Source organism: Castor canadensis, chromosome 4 (genome assembly GCF_047511655.1).
Source record: "Castor canadensis chromosome 4, mCasCan1.hap1v2, whole genome shotgun sequence".
In the NCBI taxonomy this organism is placed as follows: domain Eukaryota; kingdom Metazoa; phylum Chordata; class Mammalia; order Rodentia; family Castoridae; genus Castor; species Castor canadensis.
This window is the reverse complement of record NC_133389.1, coordinates 60,921,144-60,936,202: the sequence shown is the minus strand read 5'-3', so window position 1 is coordinate 60,936,202 and position 15,059 is coordinate 60,921,144. Positions and strand designations below refer to the sequence as shown.

Here is a 15,059-nt window from a genome sequence, read left to right as displayed (position 1 = left end):
TGTGTGTTTCCACCCTTAAAATGAAATGGAACTGGATTAGAGTGCTGGCTGTGCAGTTCTGTAAGTTCACCGAAAAATCACTGAATTGCTATTACAATGGAAGAACTTTACGACGTGAAAGTGACATCTCAATGAAGATGCTTAAAAAATAGAAACAAATGTTTCTGTGCTCATGGGAAGTGGAGTGGCATGTTTTTTCATGGTACAGTGTACATTGTCAGACTCACGAACACATCGCCTCCTTCCCTTCTCTTGCAGTCCTGCCTCCCCGGCTATTATCGAGTAGATGGAATACTGTTTGGAGGAATCTGTCAGCCGTGTCAGTGCCATGGCCATGCCTCAGAGTGCGACATTCACGGCATTTGCTTTGTGAGTTTATTGCTGAAACCTCAGGTTCCCCCCTCCCACCCACTCCAGATCACTTGGGGTGCAGAAGTGAATTTGGAGACTCCAAAGGAAATTTGCAGATTCAAGGTTGTATCTTAAAACCTCTCCTGCTTTTTCTTTAACCTTTTTTGGTTTTTTTGGAAAAAAAAAAAAAAGCTACTTTACTAGAACAAATTGAAATCTGTATTCTGAAAATCCAGAATCTGAGAAGCTCCAAAATCTGAAACCTTGAGAGGAATGACATGATGCCACAAGTAGGAAATTCCATGCCTGGCTTTGTGTGAAAAATCAGAGTCAAAATGCAGCCAGAGGAAAATTATCCTGTAATATTTCCTTCAGGCTGTGTTTATAAGGTGTACATGAAACATAAATTAATTTCATATTTAGACTTTGATCCCATCCCCAAAATGACACTTTGTGCATTTGCAAATACTTCCCAACCCTCATCCCAGGAAAAACAAATGAACAAGCAAACAAATCCAAAGCACTTGTGGTTAAGGGAGGCACAACCTACAGGGGAAAAGGTGTATGTAATATTGTTTTTTTTTAATCATTAGTGCCATGAAAAATAGTTACCTACTTAGCAGAATTACAAAGCAGTATAAAGGTACAAAAGTTGCCCACCAATTATTACAAAGGATTGATCTTTTCAATGAATGTGTTAGTATTTTTAACATCACATAGTACATCGTAAATTTCAAGAGGAATAGTAAAATATCTAGTAACTACAAATTATGTAAAATATATGACGCTTTACAGATAGTTCAGAAAAACTCCTCAAACAAGCACCTCTTTCTAAGCAACAGGAGCTGAAACAGGACTCAACAAATATGTAGTTTATCTTGAGAATAAACTTGGGAGCAGGTAAGGGCAAGACTTGTTTTTTTATCCTCAATCAGGAATTCTTACAGGCCTTTCTGCTTGAAGCCTGGCCACCCTGTGGGTTCTAATGGATTCGCTCCACAGAGATGGAGTGAATGCATATGGTAATAAGCTGTGTGCTGTACTCTCCAGGCAGGGGAGCATTCATGCTCCTTGGGAAAGCGAATGATTGAGTCACAGTGCTAGGGAAAGTTAATTACCAGACCCATAGAAAGGATCTGAGGCCTGAGGCCCTGGAAGACTTATCTTGTTAGAGCCCAGTTTTTCTTTCTCCTGTAAGTAAAGCTTCACTTTGTTCTGTGTTCCTCTCTCCAGAATGGAAATGAGGCCTCTGTAGAAATTCAGTGCTGGGCTGGTTTGCAGGTGACTTGGTTCCTCAAGGACGGGCTTCCTCTGGGGTATAGCTCCCAGTGACTGGGGAGGTTGTTTTTTTTTCTTTTTGCATTTTGTTTGGTTTTGTGTTTTACTTTGCCACTTGAGTTGGCAAGCCAGACTTCCAGGTCTCCAGCCAACATTTCTTGGTCAGCATCTTGATCTTGGGACTGTGTCCCTGGTGGTTTAGTTACAGTTGGGTCTGAAAGGGTGGATTTCTCGTCTTCTATCGATGTGTATTTACAGAAGTATATGCTAAGAACATAAAATATGTACTGAGTATACAGATGGTATATACCTAACATTAGATAATAGTTGAACTCTTGTTCAATGGGAGGTATATATTTAGTATAAATAGCAGATGCTCTTAAAGCTCTACTTATAATAAGTAATTTTTAGAGTTTTAAGCATTGTTTTGGAAACAACTTTTGACTTAGAGGGTAGCTGCAGGCATAATACAGAGATAATACAGAGAGCTTCTGGGTCATCGTTACCAGCAGTCCCCTATACCAGTGGTCCTCTGTCAATGTCATGCATAACTGCAGCAGGGTCACTGTAAAACTAAGACATTCGTGTTGGCACCAGGTGACTGACTGATCCCACGCTTTGCTCCCATTTCACCAGTGTTGTCGCTCCTGTCCCTCTTCCTCTCTAGGATCGAACCCAGGACCCCACTGGGCATTTTGTGGCCATGTCTCCTCTGCTCTGGGACAGCTGCTCCATCTTTCCTTGCCTTTCGTGACACTGGCACTTTCCACCATCAAGTTACTATTTTTTCCTTTTAAACAATTTTTTTTGCAGTGGGGAGAGGAGGTAACAAGAAAAACTTAGATGAGAATTTAAGGGACTATAAAAGCAGTAGTATCGTTTACCTGTTTAATTCAACTTTCTTTCTATTATTTTCTTTGGAAAAGAACTGTTCACAGCCCAGGGCCTCATGCATGGTATCCGGCTTCAGGACTTAACTCTTTCTCATCATCTTCTAGAAAGAAGGTCCTGTTGCTCCCAAGCTCTCACTCGGGTTTGGAGAACCTGATTTTGCTCCCGTGTGGTGCAGCACTCAAGAAAATCAAGCAGTGCCACGTATCACACGTGTCTTGGGCCCGTGTCTCCTTTTCCAGTGGAGAAAAGCCATTTCTCCTCCCAGACAGCTGATCATTTTTATAACTTTGCTTACCACAGATCCACTGACAATGTCAGTGGATGGCAGCACAGGCCTGAGAACACACTGAGCCTGGGACTCTGAGGGTTTTTCAGAAGGATTGCCTAGAGTTTACTACAAGAGAAGGAAGGCCCAGTCTCCCTCTTTGATCAGACAACATCCTATGTGCAGGTTATAAATGAATGATGAGGTATTTTTAAAACAAAATTGCAGTTATTTTGCATAATACTCTTCGCTCAACCATGTCGTCATTTCCCAAAGCTGATTGCATTTTAAATAAATGTGGGTTAATGATCAAAGCCAAGGTCATATGGGGGTGTGGAGAGGAAAAAAGGCTAAAATGTTGCTTCCTCCATGAGGGTATCACCTGGAAACTTGTTAGGAATTTAGTCTTGGCAAGTATGGTGGCACATACTTGGGAGGCAGGATACGAGTTTGAGGTCAGTCTAGGCAAAGTTAGCAAGACCTTATCTCAACACCAAAATACAAAACAAAGGAACTGGGGATCAAGTGGAAGAGTGCTTTGTTAGTAAGTATGAGGCCTCAGGTCTCATTCTTACTGCCCCCCAAAAAAAGAAGAAAGAAAGAAAAAAGAAATAAGAAATGCAGCATTTCAGGGCCCATCTCTGATTTGGAATCTATAGGTTACCCAGGCAGTTTGTGTCCATATTTGAGTTCAGAAGCTGTGGTGTAGGATGACCCTAAATAAAACTGGGAAAACCCTGGTATAAATGGATATAATACCAGCTATTTATTGTACAAAATTAAATTTAATATAGGGGAAAACATCTCTCCACCTCAGGAATTAGAGAAACATAAATAGTTTAGAAACTGGACATACTATTTAAATTGATAGATGAGAAATAACCAAAGTATATAAAATGTGTGACTCAGAGGAGCCACCAAGAAGGGAGGCCTTGTAGGTGGGGGCTCAAGACTGGGTACAGGCAGAGTATGCAGAGATGATAGGTAAAGTCAATACAGGCAATGGACCTGGGGAAACTGAGCCACGGCAAAGTGGGACCTAGAAGCATGTGAGAATAGGCCTAGCATTGCCTTGAGCCAGGCAGCTGTGAGGTGGTTAGGGTTGCCCTACACTTGGCCCTCACACCTGGCCATCGCCTTTCTCCTCTCCTCTGTCCATATCCTACTGACGGTGAAAAATTCCACACCATGAAACTTTGTTTCATGCATGAAGTTACTAAAAATATTGTATAAAATTACCTTGTGCTATGTGTACAAAGCATACTTGAAACATAAGTGAATTTGTTGTTTAGAATTGGATCCCATCCCCAATACATCTTATTTCATATATGCAAATACCTCAAAATCCTGAAAAGACCTGCTGTCTGAAACACGAGGATCCTGTGCATTTCAGATAAGTGATACTCAATATGTGTAATCTTTCTGCAACCTGAGCAACTGTCCTTAGCTTTCTCTAGGTAGGTCTGACAAATTCTCTTCTCTTTTATCTCGAAAAAGCTTTGTTTTGCCTTCGATTTTGAAAACTATCTTTGCAGAATTTTCCCCCAGTACTTTAAAGTCATTCTGCTGACATTGGCTTGGCTTATTTCAGATGAGAAATGACCCATCATTCTCAGTGTTATACTGTTTGTTTTCCCCTGCCTGTTTTTAAGATTCTCTCCTTGTCCCTGGTTTTGAACAATTTGATTATGTGCTTTGGGGCATTTATTATTATTATTATTATTACTTAGTCTGCTTGTGTTTGTTGAGCCTCTAGAATTTGTGGGTTTGTAGATTTTGTTCCCCATTTTTAAAAACCTTGTCCTTGAAAATAATTTTAATTTGACTCAGAGGTTTTAAGAATAATATTGCTGGCAGAGTGGCTTAAGTGGTGAAGAGCCTGTTTAGCAAGGCCCTGAGTTCAGACCCCAGTACTTCCAAAGAAAAAGAGTAAGAATAGAATTAGAACACCTACATTTTACCCAGAGTCCCCTATGGTTAACATTGCCCTAATTCAAACTATCATTTTCATTATTTGTCTGTCCATCCATCTGTCCATCCATCTAATCAGATCTGTTTTGAAAACTACTTGAGAGTAAGCCGCAAACACCAAGTCCATTTATCTCTAAGTACTCCAGCGTGTTCTCTTACATAGCTATCATATAGTTATCAACTCTTAAGTAAATTTCACATTGGTGCTCTCTTTCTAATCTACCATCCATTTTTCATTTTTGTCTGTTAAGCAGTGTGTCCTGTGTAGCCTTTGTCCCTCCAGGATAGCCTCCAGGCAGATCAGGTTCTGCATTTTATCATCATGTCTCTTTTGGCCTCTTGAATCTGAACTATTTCCCTAGCCTTGGTGTTTTATGACACTGGCACCTTGAAGAATGAAGCCCTTCACTTTGCTTCCTTTTGTTTTCCTATGGGTAGAGTCAGAGTGCATTTCAGGTCAGAATGCTTCGTTCCTGATGAGTCTTTCCCAGAGCACACCCTCCTCCTCCAGGGAAGTCCATGGTGTCCTCCCCCTCACTGAGGTGCTAGCTCTATTTCTTCCTTTTTGCAATTAGCAGACAATCTGAGGGAGACACTTTAAGCACGTGCAAATGTGCTGTTCCTTACCAGAATTTTCCTTTGCACTTAGCAGTCTGGTGAGTCTTGCCTGCTTGGTATTTACATCAGAGCTGCAAAAGGACAACTCTCCAAATTGAGCCTTTCCCCCATGCTTCACAGTGGCCTGCAGCATCACTGTGGCAGAATCCTTTCCCACCACCCTCTCCCATGCTCCTTTACTTCCCTGCTGCTCGTCAATCCGGAACTGGCCACTGGGAGTAGATCCACTCGTTTTCATGGCCTGATGAATATTGTCTAGTGACTACTGTTGCCTTGCTGAGTTTCTGGATTTTGTTGTTTTCCTTTAAAGAACGTGGTAGTTTGTTTTGACAGGCAGCGAAATGGTTTCGAAGGCAGCTCCGTTGTTTCAAGGACTGCTTGTAAGCTTTGTTGTGGTGGGTTCTGTAGGAGGTTTAGACACCACTTTTTCTTGGTGTCTCCATGGGTTATTTCTCAGGGCCTCTCCACCCTGGCTGGTCAGATTCTGATGTCCCTTGGCCCCATGCGAGTTCTGAGTTTTCCTCTTTATAGCTCACCTGTATTTCTTTGGCAATGTGTAGTTTCATTCTTTTCAAAGCATCTTAACTATTTGAAGGAATTCCCTGTGCAGAATTCTGGAGCTCTTATTCTAAAAAGCCCCTGCACTCTGTCCCCATCCCCCAAAGCCAGCCCCTTCAAACTCTGACCTCTGTTCCTCTATTTCCATCTCCTCCACTCAGCCTGGCCTCTATGCTCTGCCTGGGCTCCCCACCCAGCAGGTGTCTTCATGTAGAAAGACACTTTTGTCATCACACACCTGCTAGCTATTGTCCCCCATCTGAAGCCAGTGTTGCTCTATTTGACTCCATTTTCTAGTTGTTTCCTAAGGATAGACAAGTCGGCTACCAGATGCTTTGACATAGAGTGAAAACACAAGTTCCCATAAAATACTCAATTACTACATTTTAAAACAATGAGTCCATCTGAAAACAAGTAACCTTACCTCCTCACTTAAAGTGGCAACTTGTTTTAGTCTTGTGTCTTTTTTTTTTTTTTAACTCGGACTCGAGATTCTTTGTAGATGCATCTGAAAATCCTTTAAGGAACCCTGAGCTCACTGCTCTTTTCTTGCTCATGTCCTAGGCGTGTGCACACAATACCAGCGGGGACCACTGTGAGCAGTGTCTGCCTGGCTTCTATGGAATGCCTTCAAGAGGCACACCTGGGGACTGCCAGCCTTGCGCCTGCCCTCTCTCCACAGCCTCCAACAAGTAAGCCCTCGTTCTTCCACTGGAGGGTCCTGCCTGGCAGGGCTGGGGTTCCCAGTGAGATGTGTTCAAGTGTCCCCAGAGCCAGACTGGGTGTGCTATGAGTGTGAATCTTCCCCAGTGGTATCTGATTAGGATTGGAGAAGGAGGGGGTGAGTTATCTTCTTTAAAGAAGTTTGTTGTGTTGAATTATGTAAGGAAAGGAGTGTGATAGCAAGGAGAGGTGCCTACTTTGTTCTTCTCTAATGTTTCATAATTTCTTTTGCAAATGGACATTTGGCATCTACCACCAGGCCAGGAGGTAAACTGGATACAGAGATAAGTACTACCATGTTGTCCTTGGTTTTAGCAAGTTTTTGATCTAATGAGCAAAAATATGAGGCTAAATGAGAGAGGTGTGAGTTCTTTCATGGATCCGGCAAATATTTATTACATGTCCACTGTGTCAGAGCCGATGGTCTGAGTAGCTTTCTGTTTGTCCATGGCTGCTGACCCTGGGGAGTCACAGAGCAGTCAGGACTGTGATGGAGGCTGGTCCACCAGGCAGTGGTGTGGAGGGGACAGTGGCAAGCCTATCTGGGGGCGTCCAAGGATGACTGAGGAAGGGCATCCCAGGAAGGAGAAACTGAGGGCGCTGTGGCAGGATCGCACGGACATGCATGCCCGTTTGAGGTGCTGCAGATGACTGTATGACAGAAAGCAGGCAGGGAGGTGGCAGCAAGGCCATTACGTCCTGCTGGGGCATGTGTGCCCTGCAGGCCGGTGGTGTGAAACTTCTCTCTCTCTCTTCTTTGATTAACCATTGGCACTCCTCCTCCACCCTCTCCTGGTGAGCTCCCCACGGGAAGGTATTTTTGAAACCCCAGTATATAACACAAATGCTGTGTCAGACCATTTACTGTTGCTATCATGAAAGACCAGTATTCCTATAAGTTACCCAGGAAATCTTATGAGGAAAATGGGTTTATATAGTTCACCATTGTGGACACTCAAGGGCATGGTGCTGACTTCTGCCGAGGACTTCATGGTGGATGGTGTCACAGCGGTGGGAACTTGTGTCAGAGGGAGACCCTGTGGCAGCATGGGAAGCAGAGGTTCAGGGGTCAGGTTCACTCTCATATAACAACTCAGGGTACATGAGAACTACCTTACTCCATTCCAGAGGGCCCCCGAATTACCTCACCAACTCTCATCAGGCCCCACCTCCTAAAGGCCACCGTTTGTCAACATTGTCACACTAGGGACCAGCCTTCCAACACATGGAACTTTGGGGCACCCAGTCACCATACTCAAATGATAGCAGGACACTCATGATGAGGTGGTAGGGTGCTGTCTACTGTCCCCACGCACATGTCCCTGACGCTCGGCAGTGGACTTTGTTGTTAGTCACAGGGTCCTTCGGGAGGCACAGAAAACCCAATCATTATTGCATTGTGTCTGAGCAAGCTCACCCCTTCCCTTGTGTGGGCTAGCTCTGCAAAGGAGAAACAGATGGTGCCTGGAAACCCTCCCAAGACAGAGGAACCTAGCATACCGGAGGCAGCCGAGCAGTCCTTCCATAGGAGGCAGTGGCTGAGCTGAGCAATGTGGATGAGCCCCTTGACTGAGGCAGAGACAGGAGGAGCAAGCGCACTGTTGGCTGAGGGACAGAGGAGCAGGAAGCAATGAATATCCCTTGCCTGGAACATGGGATGATGGACAGCTGAGACCCACGGGGTGGGCTGCGTGGCAGAGGACTGGATTCTGGGCTGTGGACTGAGAATTCGTTGAAAGTTTTAAGGACAGGAGTATCAGCAGAAGAAAGTAAACATTTTAAATATTTAGAAATTGACAGTGTCCACCGGAAAACTACACTCATTTCTAATCTTTTCACAGTTTCAGCCCCACCTGCCACCTCACAGATGGAGACGAAGTGGTGTGTGACCAGTGCGCTCTGGGCTACTCGGGAGCTTGGTGCGAGAGGTACTCTGTGTCTCCCTGCTGACTTCAGAAGGCAGCATTGACATCAGCTTCTAATTCAATATAAATTTAATGTGCTTTTTGTTAAATCTTTTTAATTTTAATTGACACATAATAATTCTCCATATTCAGTGCGATCATTCAATATCTGTATACAATGCACAATGATCAAACTTTTTAAATATGTAATTAAGTATAGTTTTGAAGTGTTGGTGTATTATTAGTTTAGAGAATCATAGAGAGAAGACTGCATAAATTTTGGAAAATATTAATGTTGAAACTTGGTTGGGATCTTGAGAACCCAGGAGCATATGTCTCCTGGAGTTTGTCCAAGTTTTCAATAACAGTAGGAAGCAAAGGGAAGCCACTGATTAGGGCTCACACATTTTCATGTCCGTTGCAGTGTGTAGTAGTGAAGGTAGTAGGCGTCTTATTCAGTAGTCTTGCTCTGCTTCTGAGAGCCTGTGGCAGCTTTTCTCAGGCATAAATCTCAGTGCTCAGCTCTGGCTCAGCCTGTTGATGGCTGGTGACATCCCCAGTAGCAGAATTGGGTTGGAGTTGTCTCCAGAGCCAGATGCGCATACACTGGATTTATGGCTCATTTTGGACATGCTCCATCATTGCAATGGGTGAAGGAGGTCTGTGATGGCCTCTCCATGGAGTTGCATTCTTTCCACAGAAAATCATCTGGAAAAGAGCCAGTCTGATTTATTAGCCATCCAGGGAGGCCCTGGAGATAGGGTAAGGTCTTGAGCAATTGCAGTGATTTGATCCTACTCTCCATCTTGGATACAGATGTGCAGATGGTTACTATGGAAACCCCACGGTGCCTGGGGAATCCTGTGTACCGTGTGACTGTAGTGGCAACGTCAACCCCTCTGAGGCTGGCCACTGTGACTCTGTCACCGGGGAATGCCTGAAGTGCTTGGGGAACACAGACGGTGCCCACTGTGAAAGGTGCGCAGATGGCTTCTATGGAGATGCTGTGACTGCCAAAAACTGCCATGGTAAGTGAATGGGCTGGGAGGTCAAGGCCATTATCTGTCACACTAGGAGTCTGCATCCATCTACTTACATGCATCAAGATGGGCTCAGCCTGCGAGGGAACCTTGAGTGCTGCTTGTGTTCATGCTGGTCTCTGATCAGACACGGATCTAAGATCTAATTCTTCACGGTAGTTTGACTAGTTACTGTCCATGAAGGCCAGAGGTCTAGAAAGACACACCTGTCCATTAGAGGAGAAGGGTTTCTTTCCAGGGTCCCAGCTCTGCTCCCAGTGACTGAAATAAGGGGTGAACCATGATCACATTTGTGAGGAGATGCTCTGTGGTTGCATGAGGCAGTTGAGATTTCACGATGGAGAGTGGAAAGTGGTGAGACTATTACCCTAAAATCACTAAACTATTACCCTAAAATCACTAAGTCACTAAAGATGTGTTGGCACATCTTGGTGGTCCACAGACGAACTACCACCCCCATGTCACTTTGCTTAGGTCTTCTTGGAGTCTTGAAATTACAGAGCATTTTGAACTGCTCATTGAGAAGTCAGTCGTCACATCTTGAGATGAGCTAGCCATGGGGATGATATTTCAGATCTCAGAACTGCTTTTTGGCCTAGCCTTAAAGAAGTGGGTGAATAAAAGTAGCAATTATAAATGTTGATAATGTTATATAAATGCTGATGTTAATATAACATTACAACCTGGAGACACAAGAGGGTGCCAGTAACACAGAAAAATTATTTCATACACACAGCTGGTATTACCAGGCTTTGCTGAAAAGTTGGGGGACTTTGTAACTTCAAATATTCATGATATAACAGGATAAAACTGAAATGTCTAGCCTGAAACTATAGGATTTACTATAAGGAGATGTTCTTATTAAATTATAAAATATAGTATTCATTTATACACTACGTAGCTTATGGTGTAGCTCCACTTTAAGATATTAACTGTATGTTGTATAATTGGAAATAGAATGAATGGCTAAATTATTATTTGCTGGTGTTTTTTGAGACAGGATTTCCCTGTGTGACCCAGGCTGGCCTTGAACTCTCAGTACTTTTGCAGCCTCCCAAGTACTGGCTTTATAGGCATGCACCATGCCTGGGTCCTAAATTAATTTTGTAATAGAAATCTTATAATAGAAATTTTCTGATATACATCTATAGGTCAGTTTAAAAATTCCATGATATTCATGAAATTGATACATTAGGTAATTATCTTACTATCTTTAGTGTTATTATCTATGTAAACTATTATGTTAATAACTTCCACCAACCCTATTTTGGTTTATTCATCTAAAAAGTGCAAAAATTTTAGTTATCACAAAATTATATATACATACACATATATATGTTATGTGATTTGGTACTTTGTTTTTATTATTATTATTATTCTACTAGGGATACATTGTGACATTTACAAAAGTTCTTACAATATATCATAGTTGAATTTATCCCTCCATCATTCTCCTTTAACCCTCCTCCCCCCATTCCTGCAGTAGTTTTCATTTTCATGTTTAAAATTCTTTCTTTGGGAATTAAAGGCTCTTACTATAACCATACCTAGAAATGATCATTAATTGTCACTTGCATGTTCCTTAGCCTGTGAGTGCCATGAAAATGGCTCCCTTTCTTACATGTGCCATCTTGACACTGGACTCTGTGACTGCAAACCCTACGTGACCGGACGGCAGTGTGACCAGTGCCTGGTAAGATGCTCACTGATCGTGTGTGCTTTGAGAGTGTTGGTCGGGAACATGTGATTGGTGCCTTAGCTTGGGTCGAGAGGCAGTTGACTTCATGGTCATGGCTGCTGCTTGGCATCCTTTCTCGCCTAGATAGCACATGCTCACCAGGCGAAGGAGAAGTGTCTTGTCATGAGTATTTTATGATTCTAGGGGACTTCCTGTGTGTGATTTAGAAAACATCCTAGTGCATGTGGTCATTTACTCAGTTCTATGTTGGCTTATATGATTCTTTCCCTCTTGTGACGTAGCCTGGCTATTATGGGTTGGACACAGGGCCTGGCTGCCTGCCCTGTAACTGCAGCGTTGCCGGCTCCACATCAGACAACTGCACCGATGAAGGTCAATGTCACTGCATGCCAGGTGTAGCTGGGAAAAAGTGCAACAGGTGTTCACATGGCTTCTATGCCTACCAGGATGGTGGCTGTACACGTAAGTCTCGAGTCCCCTGTCTGTTTCTTGTCCCAGACTTTTCTTGACACCTCCTTGACTTCAGATTAACTTCTATGAAGTTCTTTACTTTTTCTCTTCTTTGCATGTAGGGTTTTACACCGTTTGGCCGTTTCTGGTCCTTTTCAGGGTACAAGAGTAAACGTTGGTCCTGGCTCTGTGACCCGCTGTGTGAGCAAGGATTAATTACTAAATTTCACTTAGTCTTAGTTTCCTCACGGGTAACATGGCAGTGCTCATTATAACCTGCCTCGAGTGGGTATTGTAAGGGCTGTGTGCCAGTCCTTAACATGGGCCTTGGCATATGGCATTCTTAGCTCCATCTGTCCTGCCAGCCATTGGGATCTTTTCTCCATTTCTCCCTCTCTGCCCTCAGTCCCACTCTTCCAGAAGATGTGCTAGCAGAGAGGACCAGCATCCTCCATGAGACACAGAGGGATCTTGGGAATTAGGAAGTCTGTTTTAGGAGCCAGAAGAATGGTTTAGATTATTAATAAAAGGAAATAACTTAAAAGTCAGTGCTCTTCCCCTTTAATTGCCGACATCCTCCAGATCTGTAATGATGCTTATCTTTGTTTTAGCCTGTGACTGTGCTCATACTCACAATAACTGTGACCCCGAGTCTGGAGAGTGCCTCTGCCCACCTCATACTCAGGGCCTGCAATGTGAGGAGTGCGAAGAGGCACACTGGGGCCGGGACCCGGAGCGGGGCTGCCAGGTGGGTGCAGCCAGAGAGTCGCCTTGCTAAAGCAACTTCCTCTCCTTTTCTTCTATCCACTCACTTGATTTTAACCTGTGGAGTAGTTGAGTGGTTTATATTTAAAACTCAGCACAACTAGGTAGACTACATGTCTGCAGTCTCAGCTACTTGGGAGGTTAAAGACAGGAGGATCACTTGAACCTCGAAGTTCCCAGCCAGTCTGGGCAACGTAACGAGACACCATCTAAAGAAAATGAATGAAAAAATAAAACAGAACTCAAGAGAGATTGTAGGAATAAACATAAAACACACAACACCCTTCAGATCCCTTATTTTGGGTTTTCTTTAAGTATAAAGATGTAAACTTTTTATTACCCTTTAAATATGTCTTTGTGGGTCATATTTCCCAAGAGAAAGTCCCTTTACAGGGGACCACGTGACATAGGTGAGAGCTCTGGTTTTCCATGAGTCATTTTCTTCTTTAGATATAGGCATTGTTTGTGTTTTAAAACAGTGGGGAAATTACTTGGCCTCTGAAATAATTTTGCTATGCTGTTCGGACCTATTAGATTTAATTCTGGCTCACAGTTTTGGCCCAGTGTGCAGGTGTCATGAAGGTGCACAGATGTCCCAGAATGTAGTCTCTGTCCCCCATTAGCACATGAAGAAGTGAACCCATAGAGTGACAGTGCCACATCCAACCATTGTTACTTTCCTGGAATCCAAGAGTTATAAAAACCACAGAGCCACCTTTCCATTTACTTGTTTTGTCTTTCTCCCAGGCCTGCAACTGCAGCCACAAGGGCTCCGCCAGTCCCCAGTGTGACCTGCTCTCTGGCCAGTGCCAGTGCAAGGCTGAGTTTGGCGGGTGGCACTGCGAGCAGTGCTCCTTGGGTCACAGAGGCTTTCCTGACTGTGTATCCTGTGACTGCGACCCCAGGGGCACTCAGGCTGACACCTGTGACCTGGAACAGGGTGTCTGCAGCTGTGCAGAGGACACGGGTGCCTGCTCTTGCAAGGTGTGTGTCCTGGACCCTCGGCTTTTGTCTTCCTTGCCATCGTGGGTTCGGGCTGTTTAAGTAAGCAGAGAGGTTTTAAATATTTCTTCTGATGGGTTCACACTCCTATGCCTTTTGAAATCCGTGTATGCTCTTCTGACATGATGGAAGATTCTTAAGATGGATTTTTTTTTTACTGTTTATTGCAAGTGTCTGGTGATAGAGCTACTTAAACACTGACTTGTTTTCCCTTTTTGAGGGGCAGTACTGGGGGTTGAACTCAGGGTCTCATGCCTTCTAGGCAGGTGTTCCTACCGCTTGAGGCACACCTCCAGCCCTTTTTGCTTTAATTGTTTTTCAAATAGGGCCTCATGCTTTTTGACACCTGGCCAGCTTTGGACCACGATCCCTCATAAATGGAATTATAAATGTGCACCACCATACCTGGCTTATTTATTGAGATAGGGGCCCCATTAACTTTTTTGCCTGTGCTAGCCCTGAACTGATATCTTTCTATCTAGGTCTCCCAAGTAACTGGGATTATAGTCTATGCCACCACATGCAGCCTAACACGTGAGTTTTTTAACATGTGTTCCAGTGGGCTGAGTAGCCAGTCTGTCTTGAATAAATGGATAAAATTGATAAGAGGGTTTCAAGAAGATTTGTGATTTTGTAGCTATGAGGTAATTGTGCTCTTGGCCATGTAATTATAGGCCAGTCAGAGTAAAGGAAATGCGTGTGTCTTATTTCCTCAGGAGGCAAGACTTCACTGACATTTTCAATCTCCCATGTGTTCATTGGTTTTCCCATGGTGCTTTGTGACTAGAAGTCATTGCCACCTTCTCTGGGGCTCTCTGCAAGAAAGGAGAGCTGCCACCAGAGGGTGACGGGCTGACGAGGGACAGGAGATTACAGGAAAGTCATGCAGATGCCGTGGCTGGAAGCAGCGATGTGTTATGTCTGCTGGCTTCCACGTCTCACGCCAACAGACATCATTACAAAAAAGAGAAGTAGGGGCCTGGCTCAGCAATCATCTGGTCAGGGGTCTCCCAACCAGTGACCCTCAGGAATCGAGGTGGATTTCAGGCCATCCCAGGAGCTTCTCTTGTGAAATCTCTATTTCCATGCTTCCGAGACGATATGATTTTGATAGTCAGTCATCTTTGGGAATCACTGGTTGAGTCTTCGAGAGAGCTGATGCTTACAGAGGTGAGATGGGGACCTTGCCTCAGGAAGCAGGGAGTTTCTTGATGTTTGAGGATCTGAAATTATTTTTGTAGGCCAGGCATGGTGGTACATGCCTGTAATCCCAACTACTCAGGAGGCAGAGATAGAAGAATCAGTCTGAGCCTGACCCAGGCAAAAGCTCAAGACCTTCCTTGATAAACAAACTAAAATCGAAAGGACTATGAGTGTGGCTCAAGTAGTGGAGCAATTGTTTAGTGAGTATTAGATAGATAAATAAATCAATAAAATTATTTTTGTGGTTTATCTCTGTGTGTATAGAAATTTGTCTCTCTCTCTCTCTCTCTCTCACTCTCTCTCTAGTTTCTCTCTGTCTGTCCGTCCCACTCTGTCTG

At 43.8% G+C, this 15,059-nt stretch overlaps 1 protein-coding gene across 1 annotated transcript in view; it reads left to right on the top strand.

Annotated features, from left to right (window-relative positions):
• Lama1 (laminin subunit alpha 1) overlaps positions 1 to 15,059 on the top strand; it is a 178,735-nt gene that overhangs the window by 101,161 nt on the left and 62,515 nt on the right. The window contains exons 16-23 of the mRNA XM_074070313.1: positions 259 to 369; positions 6,500 to 6,627; positions 8,500 to 8,586; positions 9,379 to 9,590; positions 11,189 to 11,295; positions 11,583 to 11,763; positions 12,363 to 12,499; positions 13,264 to 13,500. Coding sequence (XP_073926414.1) covers positions 259 to 369; positions 6,500 to 6,627; positions 8,500 to 8,586; positions 9,379 to 9,590; positions 11,189 to 11,295; positions 11,583 to 11,763; positions 12,363 to 12,499; positions 13,264 to 13,500 — 1,200 coding nt within the window. The remainder of the gene's footprint in view (positions 1 to 258; positions 370 to 6,499; positions 6,628 to 8,499; positions 8,587 to 9,378; positions 9,591 to 11,188; positions 11,296 to 11,582; positions 11,764 to 12,362; positions 12,500 to 13,263; positions 13,501 to 15,059) is intronic.